This window comes from Trematomus bernacchii, unplaced genomic scaffold (genome assembly GCF_902827165.1).
Source record: "Trematomus bernacchii unplaced genomic scaffold, fTreBer1.1, whole genome shotgun sequence".
In the NCBI taxonomy this organism is placed as follows: domain Eukaryota; kingdom Metazoa; phylum Chordata; class Actinopteri; order Perciformes; family Nototheniidae; genus Trematomus; species Trematomus bernacchii.
In genome coordinates, this window is record NW_022987720.1 from 14,116,497 (window position 1) to 14,141,251 (window position 24,755).

The 24,755-nt window shown below is 44.3% G+C and overlaps 1 protein-coding gene across 11 annotated transcripts in view; it reads left to right on the top strand.

The window, feature by feature from the left end:
• Positions 1 to 24,755, top strand: part of arhgap23a (Rho GTPase activating protein 23a) — a 53,251-nt gene that overhangs the window by 17,113 nt on the left and 11,383 nt on the right. For 2 of the 11 annotated variants that reach the window (XM_034143781.1, XM_034143785.1), the window contains exons 1-8: positions 2,540 to 3,601; positions 10,677 to 10,877; positions 13,460 to 13,484; positions 13,856 to 13,948; positions 15,325 to 15,403; positions 16,271 to 16,331; positions 18,142 to 19,819; positions 23,966 to 24,121. In XM_034143781.1, the coding sequence (XP_033999672.1) occupies positions 3,359 to 3,601; positions 10,677 to 10,877; positions 13,460 to 13,484; positions 13,856 to 13,948; positions 15,325 to 15,403; positions 16,271 to 16,331; positions 18,142 to 19,819; positions 23,966 to 24,121 (2,536 nt within the window). In that variant the 5' untranslated portion in view covers positions 2,540 to 3,358. Of the gene's footprint in view, positions 1 to 1,990; positions 2,078 to 2,539; positions 3,602 to 10,676; positions 10,878 to 13,459; positions 13,485 to 13,855; positions 13,949 to 15,324; positions 15,404 to 16,270; positions 16,332 to 16,397; positions 17,245 to 18,141; positions 19,820 to 23,965; positions 24,122 to 24,755 lie in introns of those variants that run through there. The other 9 variants (XM_034143788.1, XM_034143783.1, XM_034143782.1 and 6 more) reach the window with 9 other exon arrangements.

A 24,755-nucleotide genomic window follows, 5' to 3' on the forward strand; every position in this document is an offset into this window, starting at 1 on the left:
CAACTAAAGGCTCTTCTTCTCTTTCCTGTGTACTTCCTATCAGGCCTCAGCCTTTTCCTCCTCCTCACACCTCAGAGGAGAGAAACCTTGTTTTGTCTTGTGAGCGACCCGCAGTGGAAAAAAGGAGGGAGGCCTCTGTGTTAATCTGTTGGCCCGCAGTTATGTTGTGAGTGTAAGGGGATTAAAACATATCACCAAACTAATCTGTCCGTTACACCGACAACTGCTTTACCTCCTTCCTCACCCCTCCTTCCTCCCTCCTCCTTCCTCACCCCTTTCATTTTTCCGCTGATGTGTTTGTTGTCAGAGAGCAGAGGGGGGCTGAGACAGGAGGCAACGAAGCATCTCTCCTCGGAGATTAGCAGCACGTGTCGGCCCTTGATTTCCTGACTTGAAGAGCTTTAGGCTGCTAGGTCATGATAAAATAATAATTACTATGAGGTCTGTGACGTCTCCAGGGTGCAGGGCGTGTTTACTCGGCAATCTAATCGTCAAATACAGACTACGTGCTGCAGGGATGTACATCAGACAGGCCCACATGCAGGTGATGGATGTGCGGCCTGCTCGGGCGTGTTTCAGCCGAACAGCAGACGGTGTGGGTCACTGCTGGGAGGGGATGCTATTGTCACAACTCCTCATGTGTGTCCTCCATGTAAACTGTAACCAAACGCCTTCTTGATCATTTCTCTTTTGTCAACCCCTCTCTTCACTCTCGCCCTCCTCTTTTGGTAAATGCCTCCATGGTTCATGAAGAAGAGAAATAGAGGGATGGAAACAGACCCTTTGTTTCCAAATTAGGCCCTGCTCCCTCCTTGCCAAAACTATCTGTTAGTGTAAAAAAACGTGATGATGAAATCCCAACTCCTTGCTGCCACTATGAAATGGAGCACCGATGAGATTTCAAATAATAAACCCTAGTCTGGCTCTCCACCAGAGATGCACTATGATCTGACTGCTGCTGCCCCTCTCACTGGCAGCCGTCTGTGATTTCCTCTGATCTCGCGTCTCTCCCTGCATGAGGACAATCGGACCTCCTCCTGCAGGGTGGTTCTGCCCGGTAGAGAGAAGAGCACGGAGCTCGGCTCTGACCCAGAGAGAAAGCAGAGAAACCCCCACAGCCTCATGACTTTATGAGGAAACCTAATTACATAGCCAAGTTTATTTATAACCAGTTGTGACTCAGTTGGACATGTGGCGTGTGTGCGTACGTGCACGGGGCAAGCAGCCATTGTAAACGAGGATTCTGAATGTGTGTGTGTGTGTGTGTTGGTGAAAGTGTGTGCTACTATTCAAACCCAAGTTAATGGGGAGTGTAGATCCACCTAAACCTAATATGTGATTATTACAGAAAAGATTAAAGTGACGCTGTGTATCTTTCGAACAGAGAAATATCACGATGTTCCACGATGGTTTTCATACTACAGCCCTATTTGGGCAGATATAACCAGTTGCTTTTAATGGCTGGTTTTAGCTGATGTTGAACTTTAGATGAAAATGTCAGTTATCTGTCAAACCAACTTTTGAATTGATCAAAGCAATACAACAAGAGGCATTCAGGCAGCTCTTTATCAGGCACTTTCTTTTCCAGCTTATGTTTGGCTCAATAACGCTTAAAATAACGTCTTGTGAGTATCTAGAAAACGAGAAGACATTTTATTATCTTCTAGACTCTTGTAAATTAATATTTATTTGATTGAAGCAAGGAAGATCAAAAATAAAACAATGCAAGTTATAAGATGAAATCCTGGATTCATGGATCTTTTTGATTTAATTAAGCTCGCTGGAGCCTGCCGTTTTTAGCTCTAACATTTATTTATGTATTACCTCATCAACTATTCCAACCTGCAGTGTATTTAACACAACGTGCAGCATATCCAGCGGGTACAGTCTCTGCCGGATGACGGCTCGCTTCAGTCAAGTTGGAACTTGCCCGCTGTGCAGCAGGTGAAACCTGTCTAACCTCGTTGGTAACGGATGTGTGGCATGTTAACAGCGATGAGCGTTGGAGGGGAAAGTCTTCATCAACATGGTCACCTGTCTGCCGTTCTCGCATGGATACTGGACGCCTGGCTGTTTGGTGAGAACTGTGTGGCGTGGGCAAGGTCACCTTTCTGACAGCTTTAGTGGTGTGTGTGTGTGTGTGTGAGGGAGTTGGATAGAGAGGTCATGTTGACATCCAGTAGCAGCCGTTTTATTTTTGAGAGCGCTCCTCTTTTTTCCATTTTCTTCTCTCATTATCGTCTGCCCTCATTTTTTCCTCTTAGGCAAAAAGAGAGAGAATACAGCAGCAAGGCAAATGTTTTCTTTTCTCTTTGTGCTGGAAATTGGCCTCTTTCTCTCTTTTTTTTGTCTCCCCTCTGGGTGGAGGGGAGACAGCGAAGGCAGGGCCGGCTTTTGTGGAGTTTAGCGCCGGGATCACAGCTTTGTCACTTTTGTTTGTGCCGCTCGCGCACACACATGCTGCACACGTGCGACCACCAGGCTTCCTCTACAAAGATCTAGAGTGGATTTAGTCTGCCGGAGAGATCTCCATCTGGAGCCCCCATCCGCTCAGTGATGACCTGTGTTCTTGGATTAAAGTAGTTTACTGTACATTACAGTTGTTTGTTTGCTGATGACTGTCGGACCGGTTCATTCAGAGGGAGGGAGTGATTGTTTGGATAGGGATTGAGTAGCAAAAACAAAGGAGAAAGAGAAAGCTAAACAGAAACGGAGAGACAGAGCGAGGGATGACATAGCTGATGCTCGCTGAGATAAGGAGAGTTTTGGGTAGAGATGACAGTTAGGTGAAGGGGTCGGTCTTGAGAGAAGGAGGGAAGAAAAGAGAAAGAGGAAAGAGAGAAGGCAGTGGGAGGGAGGAGAGACAGAGGATCCAGCCCTCTGGGACAGCAGTGTGTGTTTTGGGGGTGGACAGAGTGGCTTTGTATGCAGAACATCACCGGACACCAGCGGGAGGGACGCTGTCAGTTGTTCTGTGTGTGTGTGTGTGTGTGTAGTGAAATCAGACCTACCTCTGCTCCCTGCCACACACACTCCTCCATCTGTTGCCCAGGAGCCTGCCGTCTGCTGCCTCCGGTCTCCTCTGAGGGTTCGAATGTGTGTGAGAGTCTCAGAGAGCTGATTCCCGGAGGTCAGGAGGAGTCTGTGATGTGGAACCTGTGGGATTAAACGTTCTGGAGTGGCAGTGTCAGAGATGGATTGGAGCCGGGAGACGAGAAGTTCAGACTCTTGATTGACTGGAGGATCCCAGAGGAGGATTTGCAAGCTCCACGAAAAAACGCCCCGTCTTCTCTTTTTGCTTGATTGTCTCTTTATCTGGAGGTTGTCCACGAGCGTGTGTAGAGAGTGTGTGTAGCCCATGTGGGCGGGGAGGGATGCGGATCTGAGAAAACGGCGCGCCTCGATGCCCGCTGCTATGCTCCCTTGCGCTGTGCCGGCCGGGTCCGACTGGAGCTTCCAGAACCCGGTGGGGGTGGACTGCAGCTCGCCTGAACCCCGCTGCATCTGGGTGGCCGTGCTCCGCAGGGCCACGGGCTCAGGGCCGCCGCCCGCCATGCCCACTGAGCCCACTGGGCCCATCCAGAGCTCTCATCAGCCCCGGGTAAGGAGAGCTCAGCCCAACTTCCTCTAGTGGCCCGACGCGGAGTCTGTGATTTAAAGCATGAGTCTGTCGCTGCAGTTCAATGATCTGTGGATTCACTCGTTTATTTGCAGGCCATAATAATAATGAAAATAGGACTTCAACTAGAGATGATTTCAGGCTTAATCGTTTGATCTATGACATTTTTTGAAAATTGTGAAAACATAGCCATCTCAGTTTTTCAAATCCGAGGTGATATCTTTCATTTCAGTTTGTCAGTCCAAAACCCAAAGATGCTCAATTTCCAGACTTAAGTGGATGAAAGCAGCATTTTTCTGCTATTTTTGCGCAAATAATTACTTTAACTTGATAGGATTTAATCAAAAAATACTTAGTACGTTTATTTTTCTTTCGATCGGATAACTGAAAGATGGACTTGCTGTATGCATTGCCAAAGTAGGTAATGATTGGTTATTTTTCAGATTCATTGTTTTGCATTTTTAAATGTACGCCAATAAGGCAGATTCATTTGAAATGGCTTCATGCAGTGCAATAAAGAAAGAAACTCTCAACTAACCGATTAATCATCAAATCATCATAAATTAAAAGACCTTGTAAGCAGCCAAGATGATTATGCAAATGATTTGTTTTTGATTTGTGTGGTTCTCCAAAAATGAGATTGCACACACACAGTGATATCAGCAGAATATTCTCAAGAAACCGCTCTGTGGGATGGTCTCAGCCACGCCTGTCAACATCTGTGTATCTGTAGCCATTGTTTGAAGTGTGTTAACCACTCAGCTGTCGACAGGTTCGTTAACCTTTCAGTGTCACAAAGTTGTGTTGCCTTCAGGCTGTTTCTGTTTTACTCACTGTGGATTTTTCCTACTTTTCAGAAAGCTTTGTGGCGTCACTTGTGGTTTTTATTGATTAAAATGCATAGTTAGATTATTACTGTATATATCTAAAAACGCGTATCACTTTAACATTTCCGACAGCTGTCACTTACCGACTAGAGTGGTTAATCCACCGGTAGTGGGTAAGTGACATTTTTTATTCGGATTCATTTTTAGTTTGGCATGAATTGTTGTGATGTAGTGGTAAACACAGGTGTGTCAACAATGACTCAATGCATATTACAAGGCTAACAGCCACCCGTATGAAGACAAATCAGTTACATATTTATACAAAAAGCAAAATATTACTTTATTCTTCATTTTATTTCTGTAAAGACCGTTTCCTTATGAAGCTTACATTATTTCTAACACACTTTCAAATAAATATATGCCATAAATAATGCATTGATAAACATTGTACGCACACTGTAACTGAGGTCGATTAAGCCTCCTCTACACAACAATCTATATCTCTCTGCCGCACTTCTCTCTTATTTTACCACAGCTGCCGTGTGCTTCCGTCTGTGTGATTCTGTCCTGGTGGCATATTGACCCTCTCCTTCCTTGGAGGGGTTTCTAATTAGTGGCTTAAAGACAGATGAAGGGGGGCTTCTAAGTGCCACTTTTAGCGAAGTGTTGTGGAAAGCTGTACATCCCCCACCCCCCACCATGCCCTCGGAATTCAGGGCACCCACATGATCTCATCTCCGTGTGTGTGTGGGCATGTATGTGGAATATTACCTCCTCTTTTTTTTGTACCCTTTTTCCCTGGTTTTACCATCCCCTCCCCCACCCGGATGACTCGATGACACAGTTAAGAAATGCCACAAACAGGAATGTGAGTGTTGGGGGTGGGGGGGGGGGGGAGGCTGTACGGACACAGCTGGGACAAACACTCACTGTACACGCAATGTGTTTAAGGAGAGAGGTGTTTGTTACCGTAAGACAGATATTTGTAAGTGAAGAATCAAAAGTTCCATATTGTTAAATGCATCATCATTTCATTTAACTCTGTTTGTGGCATGTTCCCGTCTTTCCCGACAGTATAAGCGGGAATGAGGAAAAGTCCCTGGCCAGATTTAAAGCCATGTCACGCCACACAACTAACTACTACATGCCACATGCATCTGCCCACCAAGCTACCAAGTCATCCTGTAAAAGTTATTCTAAAACTGAAGCTCCTTCCCTTCCAGGGTTTAGAATTTTAACCAGAACAACCACCACACATAAATAAAATATTTCCCAGGCATCATTGGCAGTGATGCAGGTGTCTGTTAAACAAAAGAAGTACAATATGTTTTGCTCTTCAAGTTGCAAACCCTGTTTAACCGACCTGTTCGCCTTGTTGAACTGACAATAGGGTGGAACTTCTTTTTGAGCATACATACTTTATTCGTATTGACATAGGCTCATAAAATATCTTGTTATGTAAATTCAAAGGGGTGTACTGCACATATTTAGTTTGAATCCTTGGTTCATAAAGCAGGTTGGAGTGTAAACAGCACAGCGGGATGTTCATAGACTCATCATGCATTCACAAGGCATCGGATGCATTTTGACCTACAGACCCTGGATGTGGCCGGTGAGTCCAGGAATTATCCCCGACCCTGTCCTGTTCTCTCTTGGCAGCCTGGCTCAGGGGCCGCAGACAGCTACGGCTATCAGGATTAAAGGCTCGTCAGCATTTGTAACGTGCGTAAAGCTCCACTTTTCAAACAGGTTGCAGCTCTCAGCTGTTTAAAAAGAGCATTATTGTTCTGCCCTGCTGGGGTTTTAGCAGGAGCCCAGCCCTGCGTACTGCTTTGGAAAGTGAGCGAGGAGAGGAGTGACAACCCAGCACGTACACTGTTACTGATGATTATTACTCACTATATCATCATGTCCTAGAAAAGCCTCTTTCATACTGAAAATCCAGATTATGAAAGATTATAACTGTCGCTGTTTATTTTTTAAACTATTTAAAACACTTCACTCTAAATGTTGGCTCAAGATGTTATAGATTTACATTTCTAACTAAACAGAAGTGTTGTAATCCTGTCAGCAGGAGGTCTTCTGCTCTCCGCTTACACTTAGTCATGCATCTTAATGATATGCTCTCTAATTGAAAACAGGAGGGGAAATATCCACAGGGAAGAGCTTGCTTCTGTGTGGTGTGTGTGTGTGTGTGTGCTCTCATGTGTGTGTACACTACTTTACACACACTCAATGCAGGAAGCTGTCGCGTGGCATTACAAGCTGCTCTGCATATTCAAATGCAATTGTCTCTCTGGGCGGCTTTTTCTGAGTGTTTTAATGACATCATTCAGGTGGTAATTAAGATCCCTAAAGGCTCTGTATTATCTGAAGAGTTTGCTGTGTCATTGTAATTGGCTTCAAGAGGCAAGACTTGTCAGGCGAAAATCGTTTTTGAACAGATCATTCTCAGTAGGAGAGGAGGAAATACCAAATGTCTTCTTTTCTCAGCAACAACAAGAGCAAGGTTTCTCTTTTTTTCCGCGTCTAGCCTGCGCAGGAAGTTTAGACTTAAAAACCCCAGGAACATTTTTCCCAGTCTGTTGTTGGTTAACGGAGTGTCTGGAGAGGCCAGAGCCTTTTTTGGGTGAAACCTGTAGAAGTCAAGAAGTCTTATCAAAGTGACAGTTAGGACAGGATTTTATTCTGGCTTCAGGGGAAACGCTGGACTGCAGATAAGGCAGAATAGTGAGCAGAGACTTCCCCTACAGTCCCGAGCAGCCGAGTGGGAAGCAGCGCTGGCTCGGAGACCCAAGTCAGACCTTGTGTGTTTTGGGTAATCACAGGGTTTGGTATTCTCAGCGCCGGGAGGGGCCATGCGGTCGAAACCGGCGTGCTGGAGCCTGTCCCTCGCAGGGGCCCGATACTCCTCCTCTCCGTCCTCCTCATCCTTCTCCTCTCATTCACTCTCTCTGCGCTCCCCCCCCCCCCCCCTTACAGTGTGTGCTCCGACTTGTCCAAGCCAAACCGCTCCCTCTGAGGAATTCACTCGGTCTCTTCCTCCTTTGCTCTTTTATTTCCTATTTTTTTTTATTTACTCTGTGCCTTTTCTTTTTCTGTATCATTCTTATTTGGCGCCTCAAGCATTCCTCCTTCCTCACGCACCTCTTTATGCTGCTCTCATGCCACATAAAAGGCCTGAATGCTCGCTTGTTTGAGAACATAGCAGGGGTTACTTTACATTGTTTAGACTGCCAGACTGCAGGTCAGGCCTTAAGCGTCACAGGGATTTATGTATCTGCAAAATATACACTTCATACATACTTCAGTGTACGCCACGGACAAAACAAATACATACTCTTTAATGCAAACATGTTTCATTAGGAAATCTCAAAGTCAGAACTTATTTTGTTATTGGATGGAAAGTCTGAAGTAGAGGAGGAAAAAGAAATTGTGGTGAATGTCAGCACAGCCGGATTTCCATCACACGAAAGCATGTGGTGAGAGAGGAAGAGGAGGTGGAAAGGAGGAGAGCTGATTGAAGGAAACGTGGAAGGAGAGGAGTGAAGGAGTGGAAGTGCCTCCGTGATCCATGAGATCTCAGAGCAGTTTTATTTATAGCAGCATCTGGTTATCCCGCCCCACAACGCTACCACACTTCCTGCCTACAGCCTGCCACTTCCTGTTGTTGTGTGGCCTCACTACAGGCCTGTCAGGTCAAGTCTGTGTGTCTGTGTTTGCTATATATCAGTGTGTGATTGTGTGTGGAAGGGGGACGGGAAGTGAAACGTGGGGTGCGCATTTCGAGGGGGTTGCTGCCTGTAGTCTAGACACCTCTGGCGCACTAACATTAAAACACACAAACACACACATTCTCACAATTGAACCTGAATTTAGAGAACTAAAAGTTAAGGTGTGACTTTTTAGTGAAACACATGAACCAGACTTTTGTCTCATCTATGGGCATGTCCACACCTATCTCCTGCACCTCATTTGCTTTTGAAATAACAGCCCTGGAGCGTTCTGTTTTATTTTCAGCTAAATGACGCTGTCTTGTAACAATAAAACATGCAAACTGAGGTGCACCTAGACCGCTGTCTGACAAATTCCTCTTAGACCCAGTTGGTGTTTTCTAGCTTCTATAAATTCAGATTTAGCTTCTGATCATAGCAATGTTTGAATCCATCATCATACTCATCATTATCATAGTATTTCTAGGGTAAGTCAAATCAAGTATGACTCCATTTAAACCATTTCCTTGTGAGCAGTTGGCGAGTTTCACCAAAACAGAAGGCACTGTGTACGAGTGAGTGCAGCCATTGGTTTGTTTGATAAAAAGCGGTGTAAGCCCTAAATTTACAATATAAAGTTTGTACTAATGGACAATAAAGGAAGTTAAAATAAAGCTGTTATTGCAGTCTTGGATTATTTACCATTCCTCTGTGTAGCATCTTGAACTCTACTAATCTTATTATGAACATACCATTCAGTTATACTACAGTGTGCAGCTCTGGCAGTTTCAGTCACTTTGCTCCTTGGTACTGTTTGCTAATTCTTAGAAATTATACTTAACATGCAGGCATCCGTTTTGGTTGGAAGATTGTTTTAATTATTAAATAAGCTGAAAAGGATTTTGTATTTTGAATAATCTCCTAATCATTCAGTCAAAAAATGGAAGAAATATTGAAAGAACTTTCCATTTCAATGTGCCCAAGTCGACCTATCGATAGTCCAAAACCCAAATATATTCAGTTTACTATATTAGACTAAGAAGGGTTATTATTTTGCACTTTGCTTATATGATTAATGTATAATTAAAATGGTTGTGGATTCATATTCTGTCAATCGACAATTGGCTTATAAAATAAGGTAATACAATAATATACTGTTAAAAGTTTTAACACTTGCTGAAGCTTTCTTAGTTCTGGTTTTAACATGCTGATTTTGTAAATGTTTCTGTGTGAATGCATTTAAAAGATTCTGAAGACCCAGTTGCAATAATAAGTTGCTTGTGTGGAATTTAGTTGCATCTCTTTTTACAGCACAATGGCACACTGAGGCGTTAGCACGGCGCAGAGGTTGATTGATTGATGGTTTGGGATGAGACATGGATGATTATGAGCTGCCTCCTAAATGAATAATGATATATGATCAAAGATTTTGGCAGTGAACATGGAGTACAAGATAACTAGACCTGCTCCCTCTCCTCACTCCCACCTGTTTGGTCAGGTGATTGTGTTTGACTGACAGATGTGGGTCGTCAGAGCAGCATGGGGGTGATAGTTCTCACGTGTGTCTGTCAGCTGAGCGAGCAGGGCTTATTTACTCAGCCTCAGGAATGAGATATTTAGAGAGCGGGTGGTCTGTCTTTATTCTCCTCTCAGAGTTCAAATTCCCCCTGGACCTTCTCTCCCTGTGATAAGAGCAAGGTCAGAACTGGGGTTCCCTCCTTCTGCTGTCTAGACGTGGCCCTCCTTTAGAGCGGACCCCCCCCCCAGGTGTGTTTATGGACTTTTGTTCTGAGGAAGATGCAGGACTCCATGAGGAAGCTGCTAATGTAAAACCCACTGTTTGCCTCGAGTTGCCTCACCAGGGAGTCATAAAGTGTGTTGCATCTGGAAAAGTACAATACTTCTCCAGTGTTGGTGGTCATTATGGGAAAATACAGTAGATTCTCATGTTGATTCAAAGAAAAACTGATATATGTTATCTTTGTAGTTTATAATAAAGAAATCCCATGTGAACACTTTCTGAGGATTTGTTAGCATGGTTACGGTATGCATGGTATGCTTGTCTGTTTGTCTGCAGCAAAAAAAACACTGGACGTGTTTCCTGAAACTTGATATAAGGAAGAAGTCTAACTGTATCTACATCACGGGCCATATACACAGGCCCTTTGTCACATTCAATTCAATTCAATTCAATTCAAAACCTTTATTTATCCAGATGAAATCCCATTGAGATCATTGATCTCTTTTTCAAGGGAGACCTGCAGCAATAGGTTCCACATGAAGACATAAAAACATGAACAACAGAACAACAAAAGGACATCATTTTCATTTGCAATGTTGTGCATTGGCCTTCGATTTCTGAGCTCTCCAAGTTCCTTACTTCTTTATTATTTTCTCAATGTATTATCGCCAGTACTCTTATTTTACCCTTTTATAACGTCATATATTCCTTGCTTTGAATAACCTATTTTACAACTTTTCATCTAAGCCTGAATCTCTCTCTGTCTGTGCTCACAGGGTAAGGGACGGAGGGATGGTCTCTCAGCCGGTGACAACCCTCGACCGCCGATGGTTACCCGGCCGGGAAGGGAGGGGGTCGGCGTGGGCTGGAAGGGTCCCCGGACGCTGGTCCTCCATAAGAACTCACAGGGTTTCGGCTTCACGCTACGCCACTTCATCGTTTACCCTCCAGAGTCCGCCCTGCACACCAACCTCAAGGTGAGACCTGCAGAAAGATTAGAGTATCAAGGTCTTGAATTATGTTGAATATAAACAGTCTTATGGACCGGTCTAGTGTTTCTCTGTCTTTTAATTTAGTTTAAGTGTCCTGAAGTTCTCTTTTTAACCTCCGTGTTTGTTTTTACAGCACACCTGGTCTCCATTTTATCCTAGCTGGCATTTAAAGGGTTTTTTGAAAGCCTTGTGTTTAAATTGCTGAAGCAGCGATAGAACCAAATTGAGCTTGGAGATAAAGCCAATCTAACTTGAGTCAAGGATCAGTGAGGTTGAGCCGAGCAGAATAAACTCTTATACAAAAGGAGATTACTGGCTGATTGGTGACAGCATATTGAACAAACTAAGCCCTTTTAAAAGCCTATTAAAGGTTGGAGGTACATGGTGTGGAGAAAAAATAAAGACATGGTCTGTTAATTGGTGAGACCAGTGTAATTTTACATTTTAAGGATATAAAAAGCACCTTCATAGCATGCCAAAGAGAATGAAACTACTAATTGTTTTTCACTATCACTTCACAGGCCTTGTTTTAAGTATTTGGTGAATTCAGGATTGTTCTGGTGTTTTGTAATGAGCCTCTATGTGAGTGAGTGGTTATTTAGCTCTTTGAGGTGTGGGGGCAAACGGCTCCAGATGTGAAATTGAGGGATAAGGAGGCTGGGGTGGGGTGAGCCAGCTGAAACAAGGCCTCTATTATTATTATTCTACCACCCCACCATCCAGCAGCTGCAGATAGGAGCACCGATTGAATGGGATCTGTTGTCTTAGCCTTGTACCACTCCCTGGCAGTCAGGCCGTACCAGGCCGGCGCCACACAATAGGCCCACTCCGGTTCTGTCCTCGTCTCCTCTGCCTCAAATGTCACATGGCGTTTTGGGACAATCAGACCCATAGATCCATCCGTTCTTATCTGAAGAGCGACAGTGGAAGTCTCCCAAATTACCCTCATAGTGTCTAATTATTGGAGGCCTACCGGGTGCATGACCTAATGGGGCATTTATTTCCTTTCATGGTGTCTGCAGGTCCTGAAAGTCTTAATTATATTATCTCCTCCTGTGTGGTCCCAGCAGGATTCCTTTCTGTCTTTAAAACAGCTAGAGGACCTTCTGACCTAATAATCCAATCTAACATGCTCCACTTATTATGTATCTGTTTATGTGTAAGCCAATGTAGTGTACTCCTGTATAAAGCCAAAGCTGATTAAAGCCAGGAAAACAACACAACCGGCCATGGCAATACACCAACAAGACGAGTGACACAAACAACACAGATAGAAAAAACGACTCACAACAGCACAATAATATTATATGGTGTCATGGTTACAGTTTTGGTCTAAAATCTAAATATGGGAATACCCCCTTCCTGCTTCAGACTGTACAGGTGTGGACTGACAGTGTGAAGTATTTGACCCAGATGCCCAGAGTCTTGTGTCCAACTCGCACCATTCCTCCTCTGTCTCGAATGCATTCAGACCGGGGCCGCTCCAGTTGAGTAGTATCCCCGGCTAGAAGCTCCATTCTGGGGTCAGCAGCTCTCCTTTCTCTGCCTCTAAACCCCCCACCATTGTCTGCAGAGCCAGGAATGAGCCTACTCAGCGTAGCATAAAGCCAGGCACCAGTCAGTCCACCCTGCCCCTAACCCAAAACTGTCCACTCAGCTCTGTGTGTGTGTGTGTGTGTGTGTGTGTGTGTGTGTGTGTGTGTGTGTGTGTGTGTGTGTGTGTGTGTGTGTGTGTGTGTGTGTGTGGTGTGTGTGTGTGTGTGTGTGTGTGTGTGTGTGTGTGTGTGTGTGTGTGTGTGTGTGTGTGTGTGTGTGTGTGTGTGTGTGTGTGTGTGTGTGTGTGTGTGTGTGTGTGTGTGTGTGTGTGTGTGTGTGTGTGTGTGTGTGTGTGTGTGTGTGTGTGTGTGTGTGTGTGTGTGTGTGTGTGTGTGTGTGTGTGTGTGTGTGTGTGTGTGTGTGTGTGTGTGTGTGTGTGTGTGTGTGATCAGACAAACTGCAGCTATCAGATCTCACCCACCAGCATCCTCACTGCTGATAGCTCTGTTGCTTCAGAGTGTGAAACATAACGTCACAACAAGCGCCTGCAGACGGTCTAACCTGAAAGTCTCTCTAACATTAAAAGCTCATAAAACAAACAGGTCTGTCTGTCTCGGGAGATTTGGCTCGAGACCCGGGAAGTCATTCCTATTTGTGGAGGCGGATTAATACTCACTTCCTTTTAGCCAAAACTTTAGGGAGGTGTTGATATTTGATATGAAGTTTTCACTACTTTAAGTCACCCATTGGACACACTGCATAAACTGCTAAATACACAGGTTATAATGGGAAACTGAATGAATGTGGTTATGTTAAGGTCACAACCTTAAGAAATTCACTGTTTAAATCTGGAGCACAAGCACTTCCATGAATCTCATCTTTTTAAGAATGATTTCATTGTATTATAAATTACTCTATTCAGCACTTTGGTCTTCATTTGTTGTTTTTTAAGGTAGAAGAGACAAGTGCTCAAAAAAATACATTTAACTTAGAATTTGAGGAGTAATGTTGTCTGTTTCCGTTCTTTGCAGGATGAAGAGAACGGTAACGGAAAGGGTAAGTGCTTCTCTTTTTCATCAGGCAAAATATTATAATCTTGCACAGTGGGATAAAGATACTTAATCCCTCCTGTCACCTCTGCAGTCTGCAGCCTATTTGCGCCCCCTACAGGAGATTTTGCAGCACTGCATCTAAAGCAGCCAAATGCAAAGCACTTAAACACTCATATAAGAACAATTATAGGCCTGGCCAAGAACGTCATTAACACAAATACTCCACATTTTGATCAAAAAGGTCCGAACTTTAAATACCAGGACCAACCTCCGGCTTTATTTCAAAAAATCTCACACACATTTTTACAATTTCAGCACAAGCTATGATCTTTTTACCTCTTCTTCATTGTATGTTGTATTTGTATTGTCATGCAGGGTACCAGAAAGGTCGTCTGGAGCCGATGGACACCATATTTGTGAAGAGTGTGAGAGAAAAAGGACCGGCCCACCTGGCGGGCTTGTGCACAGGTAAAGGGACGATGCAGGAACCATCCTGATTTGCATTGTAAATCTTTTGGGGGAGAGCGTTGGTCATGTGATGCTGCAGACATGAGCCGTTTCAGAGAAGGACGGAGGAAGCAAAGAATAAAAACCACATTTTCTCTTTAGTACTAGATCATACAAAGAATTGATTTTTCCCTGACTAGACATTATGTCTTTGGCTGATATATTTCAGATACCAGTATGACAACTCAAATGTTCAAGTCCATTTGGATGTGACGGGGCTATTGAAGTGTTCCAGTGTGCATGCTTTAACACAAGGTGTCACATCCAGAAAGTCACATGCATACTCATACACTCTGAGCCATTGTATGTGTTTCAGCTTGCATGAAAGTCAACATGAATGCACACAGACTTTGAACACGAAGTTATCAAACGTCTTTTTCAAGGGCCTCAGTTTAGGACACACTGAGCTGTGCTGACATCGCGCCATTTTGTGTTTTAGATACCACAGCTCTGCCGACCGATTCATACTGACTGCATATCTGGGGACAAACTACTGATGACTTGATAGATATCTTGATTTCATAAATGTTTAGAAGTTCACTAAAAGACACTTCCAATCTTACAATAATCCTTGTTTTTTATTATAATAATGAAAACTGTAACACTAACTTTGAATTGGCCTAGGCTGAGGTAAAAAGATGGGTTTTAGAATGTATATATTTCTTTCCCGCCCTGTGATGTAGGACATTAATAATGTTATACATCTAATAAAAATATATTCTCACCACATGTCTTTGTAAAGCTTTCCCACAAAAATAACATTACAAGACACAATTTGGTCATCTTAAAATAGTAAATTATCTTCTTTAATTATTCATTCAATGAATATTGAGGAATTGTAAAACCTGCTCTACTGCTTGCCCCCCCTGTACATGTTTCCTCCTTGTCTCCTCACTGCCCGTTGTTTGAGCCTCCCTCAATCATTTTTAACAAGAACATCTGTACAAATGTAAACACTTAACTCCCTCACTACCAAAAAACATGTCTACTGCAATTCCCCTTCAGATAGAAGATGTGCTAACACCCCCATGTGTGTAGCCCAGAAGTGCTTTCAACATGACATCAGGACTCATAGATTGCATTATGGTGGTTGAAATCATGTGTCAGTGTCATATCTCCTGCAGCACGAATGCGTAGTCTAAATATAAGGATTCATGTTTTGCTTAAGTTAGACACACCTTGGCCATCATTTTAAATAAAGAAAATATTGAAAAATGATTTTGTAGTGATTTGAAATATACCCTTTACCACGCCTGATTTTAGAGTTGTGATAGCCTTAGTCCCTTCTTAAAATGTCCTGAATATAATTGTATGATATGTGATAATCTGTCTTGCAGGGGACCGGCTGGTGAAAGTGAACGGAGAGAGTGTTCTGGGAAAGACGTACTCGCAGGTCATAGCCCTCATTCAGAACAGGTGAGACCTCCTGCCTGTCAGCACTCTGAGCCTTTGGTGTGTTCATCTAGTGTGCTTTTTCTTTGCAAGCTTACCATCGAGATGACAAACACATAGTTGCTAGTACTACTTTTCTCTGCTTTTAAAAAAACAGTAGCCTGAAGCAGTGTACTTTACACTCTCACAATGATATACACCGTCTCAAAGATAAAGCCTTATAAAAGGGACACTGTACTCTGTTGGAACAGTAGTGATATTTATCTCTTATTTGATTTAAATTAAATTAAATTGCTGTACCTTACGGCATCGCACCACAACGTATTTGATTAAACTATTTTTATAAATCCTTAAATATTATGAATATTTATTCAAAACTAAATTCAGCATGTTATAGAAGTGCACCTATGTAACCATTTAACATATTGTATTTATTTTGATGTATATATATTTTGTAATGTCTGTGTAGTAACACACATACCTAACAGCATGGATATCATAAGGGAGCATTAATCTGTAAGGTGACATATGGCCAGGGAATTCTGTCGTACCAAAATGTAAACGATAGAGGAAACACTGAATTATATGAAGACATTGACGATTTAAGCAATGATGACGCGGATCACTTTTATATGCCCAATTATTGAATCTGTGAATACCCAGCTGATCAGCACTTCTACAGGACTGATTCTGTTGATATTTTGAGCCTGGTTAATTTCAACCAGAGAGGATTCATTCAAAAAATATGCTGACACTTTTTTTTCTTTGTCTTCAACTTTGTGTCAAGAACGAAGTCAGGACATTTCATGTGAATCTGTTTTTCACATAATTCTAAATGGTCTTAATTATTCCGGCCCTCCCCTCTTCTTCCTCCCTGTACATGTTTTACAGTGAAAGTGTGTTGGAGCTCTCCATTATGCCAAAAGATGAAGATGTGCTTCAGTTGGTAAGTGTGAGTATGGGATTTTTCACGCACCTTCTCTAAACAAACTAACCCACACACACACGTTTGATGAACTGCACACTTAATAACTTAGTCACCTGACTCGTCAAGAAAAATATAATATTTGATTTGATATTTCGTACACTTCAGGAATACTCTGTGGTGTTTGTCTGCAGAGTTCAACCTGGATTCTGACAGTCATTGTAGAAGAATGTTGAGATTTTGTCAGAATGGCTGCGGAGTGACTCAGACTCTTGCTCTGTGTTTAGATCACAATACGCATTCATTAAAAGCCACTGGTATCCCGACCGCCAAAGCATGTGAACAAAAACAAAACAACGCATGTCCGTGCTCTTTCACACACCCATGTACAACACATTTTTGTCGCTCACATGATCAGACATGCATCACCCCTCCCCTTAACCTGGAGCAACATGTCAATATTCAAAACCCCATTTCACCGGATTTTTAGTGATCCTTTCTCTCACATGCAGAAACACCTGGCCAAAAGAGTCAAACACTCAGTTCTCCATTTACTTATAACTGCCATGTCTTAACATTATAAACCCACTCTGTCCTCACACTCCTCCCCTCGCTGCTACGCCTGTATCTGCTGCATTCCTAGCATGACATCACCAGAGCTGCGCCTCCTTCCACACTCCCACAGGGTGGAGTAAGGCAGAGAATGAGAGGGAGGAGAGAGGGAGTTTGGAAGTATCCGACACAGGAGAAAACAAGGAACAACAGATAGAAAACTATCGGGAAAAAAGGAATACAAATATAACTAAACATTGAATATTTCTGGGAGAAGAACAGCAGGTTCAGCAGCAGGAAGTTGGTAAGGATCAGTCTTCTGTTTGTGGTGACGACAAGCTTTACACGCAACTTGAGGAAAGACTCCGGATTCTGTTGGCCGGTGTAGGTAAACCTTTCAAAGTTTTTCGAACTACTATATTTGTTTACCCCGAGAGTGGAAAAAGAATAGTTTGCAAGTATGTTTTTGTTCTTCTCATGTTAATAATAATATTACACTTTAATTGTTAAACATTCTTTTCTCACAAAACATGAAGCTCAAGGTGCTTTACAAAATTGAAATCTGAAAGAAATTGAGCCAAAAGATATGTGATCAGCTTTGCAGAGAAGGCCAGCCAATTAAATGGTGCTTCACATCGTTTATTGTTATTCATTTAAAGGTATAACGGGTCATTTAAAATTTGACTTCATGTAACACATGTACATTGTAAGATGTAGTGCTGGAAACTGCTTGGTTTGTGATACATGTTTTTAAAAGACATAGCAACTAAAGCTTTGGGAAATCTGCTCCAAAGTTTTGAAGCAGGGCTGATAAAGCTGAAATAGTATTTTTGGTTAGGTTTTGAGTATCTATGAAACCACCAGTAGTTATTTCAAATGGATAGTCTCAAAGCTACGCAGTGTGGATATATATCCGGTATGCATGTATACACAACAGTGCCGAGGACATTTGCAGATGGCTGCTGTTTGAGTGAGTGTTGTGGCTTCTGCTCAAGGCAGTTCATGCAGTTTGCTAGCTAGCATGTGTTTGTGTGGCTGAGGCCCTGGGGGCAAATTGTGACAAAAGGGGGTTGAGCTGAGAGGCTGTTCCACTGTAAGGCTTGTTGTGTAATGAAGCAGCATGAAGATGTCTTACAGAGTTATGGTTATGGTGTGTATTGTCGTCAAGCTTGTTTACCGTAAGAGCACATGATTTAAAGTCCCCACGGCATCACACACCCACCTTTCCTTTAAGCATTTGTCCTGTCATATATTAAATCACTCTCTTCTGTCTTCCCTCTCCCAGGCTTACTCCCAGGATGCCTACCTGACAGGCAACGAACCCTACTCAGGGGGAGCTGAGTACCTCCCACCACCACCCCCCCTCTGTTACCCACACACCAAGGCCACGCCCCCTGCTGGAAGTCCTCTGTCTGGCTCTATGGGCCAGAACCAGCTGGATAACTGGAGTCGCTGGCCAGGATCTTCAAGCCCCTCTTCCCCCCTGGACAACCGCTCCGCTGTGGGCAGCCCCGCCAGCTGGCAGGAAGGGCGCGCAGGTGAGCCTGGCGGCGTGGGGCACAGCAGCCCGGCCCACCGCACAGAGGAGATCCAGTACGGTATGACCAGCCAGCAGCCTCAGGGCCAGACCAGGGGACGCTCCTACTCTTCCTCTTCCTCATCAGGAGGCCCTTTGTCCAGCCCGCTGCAGGTCCACTACCCGAACCACCACGCTGCCAGCTCCTCTCAGGCACCGCCACGCAAGTCCAGCTCAGCCTGGACGAGCCCCCCCCTGCCCCAGGTCAGCCATGGCCGCACGGAGCACCGGCAGCAGGCGCTCTCTGACTGGTACTACAACCAGGTGCCTGAGCGCCCAGGACGCAGCATGCAGACCCGGCACCGCAGCTACTCTCAGGACCGGCTCAGCGACTCCCGGAGGCAGCAGCAGCGGACGGGCGGCTGGCCGCACAGCGCCTCTCAGGACACTCTGATGTTACTGCAGCAGTCAGGACCCGGGCCCCATGGGGAGCCCTACTGGTCCTATGCAGACTGGGAGGGGGGCCAAGGTCCCGGCCACCCTACCACTAACTATACCCGAACCCGCTCTGAAAACCTGCTGGCCCAGTACGATTGCCATGGCCACTCGTTAGAGATGCTGGACCGAGCAGCACCTGCACTGGTCTCGCCTCGGTTTGAGAGGCCGTCCTGGGTTCAGCAGGCTCCCCCGCCGCCCCCCAGGACTGACGCCTACACAAGGCAGGGAAACCATTACGGTGCAGCTCAAGCTCCTCCAATGCCCCGGCAGTCACATTCTAAACACCACCCCCAGACTCACCCCCAGACTCACCCCCAGACTCACCCCCAGACTCACCCCCAGACTCACAGCCAGGCCCACTCCCAGCCTCAGCCCCAGCCTCAGCCCCAGCTGCCTGCTCCCCAGAGCAGGCGGCTCCCCTCTGGGCAGAGCATGGACGACCAGCCGGTGGGCTACCGCAGCTACAGCCCCTCTTTTTACCGGAAGACGGGTCGCATCATGCAGCAAGCCCACTCTTTCAGGGACCCTTCGTACTCTGGCCCTCACATGAACTGGAACCCAACGCCAAAAACGAGCCCCCCAGAGGGCACCACAGCACCCCTCCCTTCTTCTGCTGCGTCTCCACTTGCCTCTACCACTCCCGAATCCCAGGACCGAGCGTACAGGCCGACAAACCACGAGAGGGAACGAGGGTCAGTGGAGGCAGAGGTGGCACAGACCCAGGAAGTGGTGCTGAGGCAGAAACCTCCTACTGGGCGGAGGAACGCCCATGGCATGCGTCACCCTCACTACGCCCTGCCCATAGACGGGCTAGAACCCTCTTTGTTTTCTCCCGATGCCCAGGATCCTGCCACTAGTTCCGCGGGAGATGTAGCCCCTCGGAAACCAAATGGCAACCTTGCCCCACTCCCTATAGAGGACGACTCCCTGGCCTCCATCCCCTACATAGGTAAGCTAAGAATATCTAGGCTTCATCCCTTGTCTCTTCTCTTACACCTTAATTAACTCTAACCTCCAACTAACCTTGAGATTGTATCACTTCCTTTGAAACTGTAACTCACACAGAGTGTTTATTGAATGTTAGTGAAAGCTTAACTAAGAGGAAATGCAAAAACCATTATGCAGACAGAATTATGAATTTTGGGGGAATGTGTGTTTCCTTAATTTCCTTCTTGTCTGTCCATTGAGGCTCCAGGCTCTTCTCAGATGCAGTTTCCATTCTCTCATAGAGACACAGAGTGTGCATTGGGTAATACTGGCGCTTCCCACTCGTACAGACAGTATTAGTAGTTTGATTGAATCATTTTTGATGGGAGTTCCCAAATCCTGCTGCTTGCCCCTGGTCTCTAAGGTCACCTCACCATTCATGTCAAGTCAGGACTTCCTGAATGTGTGTTTTTGTTTGTGTGTGAGTATGGTAGTGCTCCAGATCTACTTTTTTTTCTCTCTCATTTTCTGATCTAAAAGTCACTGAACACATTATTTTATTGCACTCGTTAGCATGCTTTGGTACTAAACTCGGATTGTTACCAAAGTGAAAATTGTTCTTGTGAAACATGTTACCATGCTAGCGTTAGCCTTTAGCTAAAAGCACCAAGTACAGGCAAGTTGCAAGCAAGCAAGTTGCAAGCATAGTCTTGTAGCCTTGATTACTTGTTTTTTGAAAGTGGGCTGTTTATAATAAACAATGTCTGCATCTTCATTACAGTTTGGTTCACTTGGAACCTAAATACATTTCCTTATTTACATTAATATTAGCATATGATTAAATGAAAGCAGTGAAATACAATTATGCATCTAGGAAAACCTTACACAAAGTAAAGTATCCTAAACACATATTCTGTAATAGCCTCTGTGCATGGAGGATGTGCAGTTCTGTGTCTGTGAGCTGCATGAATATGTTCCGTACAGTTATGGCCTACATATGTTGCTGTCAGTGGGAGGTGATTGTGGTCATGCCCCGGCTTGTTATCTGCTCTGAAACACTCGCAGAGAAGGGGCTCTGTGGCCTTCGTGTTGGCTTGTATCACTTCTCATGTACAGCAGCCATTAAGTCAAGCCATACGCAAAGCAAAGTTATTCAATCAGGCGAGCCGTGCCTCGGTCACCCTGTCACAGCCTGAGGAAAACAGCCGCTGCTTACCATAACGCCCAATAGATTCAAATCAGCTGACAAGGACGCCTCGACCCAACATGGATCAACTTTACATGTTTCACCCAAGCCACGCTCAGCCAGAAGAAGATCATTTCAAAAGAGTAAAACCAGAGGATTCAGTAGGCTTCTCTCTGAGTCCCTGTGTCAGAGCACATTCTTGCCTCGTACCTTCACATGAAATAAACGAAACCAGGCAGTCGGAGCTGCAGGCCGGGGCACGTTTGGCGGCCATAAACTGAAACTAGGCTAGCTTCTCCCCATAGACAAGGACGTGGTTTTTCTCTTTCCTTTCTCTTTGACTCTGACAGAGATGCTGATATGATCTGGGACTGTTGGGGAACATTTCATAAGCTGTTGTCATACTTATCTGCAAAGCACAATATCTATGAGGTAGAGACAACAAGGAGAGGCTCTGTCTGACAGCAGATATGTTTTTTTCAAGTCTAGTATAGATGTATATTGAACACATTGATATTATTCTTTACAGCTTATTCAATGTGAATTAAACAAGAAGAGGCACGTCCACAGATGCAATATTTAACTCTGGAGTCTTACGACATGAATCCTAGCTGTAAATTACCAGGAGGTCCTTGTGGGGAACAGTAGGGGCCCATACTCTCAGCTCCCGCCCTCAATGCTGCTATTGTGCTGCTGTGGAAGATGAAGGGGTTTGTGTGGGTGTGAGGAGGTTCAGTCTATGACTATCTTTACTAGTTGGACCCAGCAGAGCGGGACTGAGACCTTCTGTCCCGCTCCCACAAGCCCTCTCTCGACCCCTCTCCGTCTCGTTTTCTAGATTCCTGGATTTCTTCTCTATGTTTAACTCTCTCTTACTTTTTATACCAACCACAATGCAACCGCAGCACCACGTTTTAGAAAAGTAGCAAAAGTTGCCATCTCGTGCTGGGTCAGATTTATAGTATTGTTTATAAAGTTGAAATAATTAGCTGATCCATATCAATGATTGATCATTCACTAGAAAAGCACAACTACTTCAATAACCAGTTAATCATTGATGTCATCTTTCGAAGAATAATCTGAATATCTGAGGGTGTTGAACTGCTGGTTGGGTTAAACATGCAATTTGAAGTTATTACCTTTCGGGAAATTGTTGTTTGCATTTTCATTCTAGCCCAACAATGAATTCCTAATGAGGACAGCAATCAACACAATCATTGTTAAGGAAAATGCAAGGTGCAGGCTGCCTGTTTTCTTCAATATGACTTTACTGATTTAAAAAATACTTGCCAATTGTTGGCTACATCATTTAGGTGAAGTTAGTGTACAGCTTAATATACGTTTGGCTTATTGTGTTTAATACAAACAAAGATTTGCAGATAATTAAGTTTATATTTCTCAAATGTAGGTGTGAGAAAGAAAGAACGTTTTGGTGATGGTACCCTAACTCAATCTTTAGTAGGCAAACACAGCATTGCTCTATGCTTGGTAAGGAGTTTTGGAGGAATTTGAAATGCAGGGAAAGTTAGTCAAACCTTAATGCAGCGTGTAATCACTTATTTAATTCACCTAAAATAAGTAATAGTAACCAATTGGGCGATGCAGTGTATTCTCACACACCTGCTCTGTCCTTCTTCACCTCTCTCCCTCTGTATTCCCTGAGTGCTGAGCTCTGATATGTCCTCCTGTAGATTCGGGCAGTGTGCTGCAGCATGCTGCCCCCCCCTGCTGGTCCCTCTCTGTTTGTGGCTCGGAGCTCGCTCCCCGGCTGCCTGTTAATGACGGCCTTTGTTAAACCCACAGCCCGGCTATTTCTGGGCAGAGCTGTAAACAGGCAGATTCCTCATCCCAGATTGGAAATGTTTTCCGCCTGATGTCGGACTGTAGTATGCGAAGGAGTAAAGAATAGAACAGAGAGGGGTGGTACATGGAAGAAAGCCAGAGGGGAAAGAGACACAGAGAGAAAGGTGAAGGCTGATTACAGGGAATTGCAGAGACAGAGGGGGAAGAAAGGGGGAAATCAATCAGAGCAGGAGTGAGATGAAACACTTGCAAGAATTTACCAGAAAAAGGATCTTTGTGGGGGTGGATCCCAGAGGCTGTGCTGCCCTCTGTAGTTTCCACACAGAACACACCGAAGCCTTGCAGCTCTTCAGTTTAAAATGTCACCGGCAAATCCAGCTTCTTCTCACTTTATGCAAATATTGGGCCAGTCTAATGCGACAGTCAGTCAGGAAGTGCGAGTGTGTGTGGCTGTTTCACATCCCTTTCCATCAACTGTAACGGATAAAGAAGTGTTGTCTGAGTGACCTATACAAACTGCTTTTAGCTTTTTGTCTTGAACATTAAAGCTTCATTTTTTTGCATAAGAACTACCACAAAATATGACCTTCAATTAAACACAATATTATTTTTCGTCCTTATTTGATTGTGACATGTTCACTTGTGTGTATGCTCACTTGTATCGCACAATATATTTCATAAAGAACTGAAACCTGGAGCGAGTACATCTCAAAGCTCTCTTACAACCCCCTCATAGCGACTGAATAGGTCTTCCTATGGCAGCTGGAGACGCAGGTAAATCGTTATCTATCAACTATTTGCTCATTTTGGTTGCATTTGTATTTTTTCTTCTTTAAGGAGATAGATGTAGAGGTTTTGAGTCTTTTAGCTTTGTTGGGATTGATAAATAAGCATATTTTGGGGAATCGAGAAAAGCCTCAGCGTGATTGTCGTATGCCTGGACTGTGCAGTTGAAACACTTTGAAAATAGGAAGAAATGGAGAGTCTCTCTGACATAACCCTGTGGTTCCTCGTCAAATCCTCTCCCTTAAAACCTATCCTCTTCCTCACTTAATCCTAATCCAACCCTTTTAATATCCTTCTCTTTCCCTTCTGACATTTTTCTCTTAACACGTTACCCTATCCCCCCCCTCCCCCCCCTTCCTTTCTCACCCGCTCCTTCCCTCGACCCTCCCACAGATGAGCCGACGAGCCCCGGCGCAGATTTACGCGCCCGTCACGTGCCAGCGTCCTCGGTGGTGTCCAGCGGCATGAATTCTGCGCCCGCCGTGGTTACCAGCCCCGCCTCCCCCACCTTCACCTTTCCCCTCACTAGGCTCTTCTCACACGACTGCAGTGAGTGCCCCCTCCCTCCCACCCTCCCTCCCCACTGCATGCAGCTGGAAAAGTATCTTGATTGTGGTTGATGCTCCCTCTTTATACAAGAGAGGAATTTATCATGCATGGGATTTGAAAACCCTCCTGGTTCGTTGTTGTCCTAAATTATATCTTTTTAAGTATTTTTGCCTTTTACTGAGTCTTAAAAGTATTTTTTACTCAAATGAAATAGAAACCTTTACCAATTTCTACCAGATTCAAATTTAAATGGTTTTCTTTCTCCACATTTTTTGTATCATTCTACCAATAAGGCTGTTTTCCTTCATCATACTGATTCTAATCCCGACACAAATCTTTAACCTTTGGAAGATTTTCTTTAGAAATGTGTTGTAATATAATTAGACTTCAAATCAAGACTTTCAAGGCTCAATAACAGACAAAACTCTTTGCAAAAATGAGGTTTTAGCAGTGGTGTAACATATGTGCATGCTCTTTTTGTAGATTGCATGTTGGAATGGACTCAAAGAAAAGCATACTGTCTGTTCAGGTTTGTTTGGTTGTGCATGAAGCTGAAGGTTTAGAATACTGTTGGGTCAAATTTGACAAATGTAGACGACGTGCATGATACGTTTCTTGAAACAGATGCATGTCA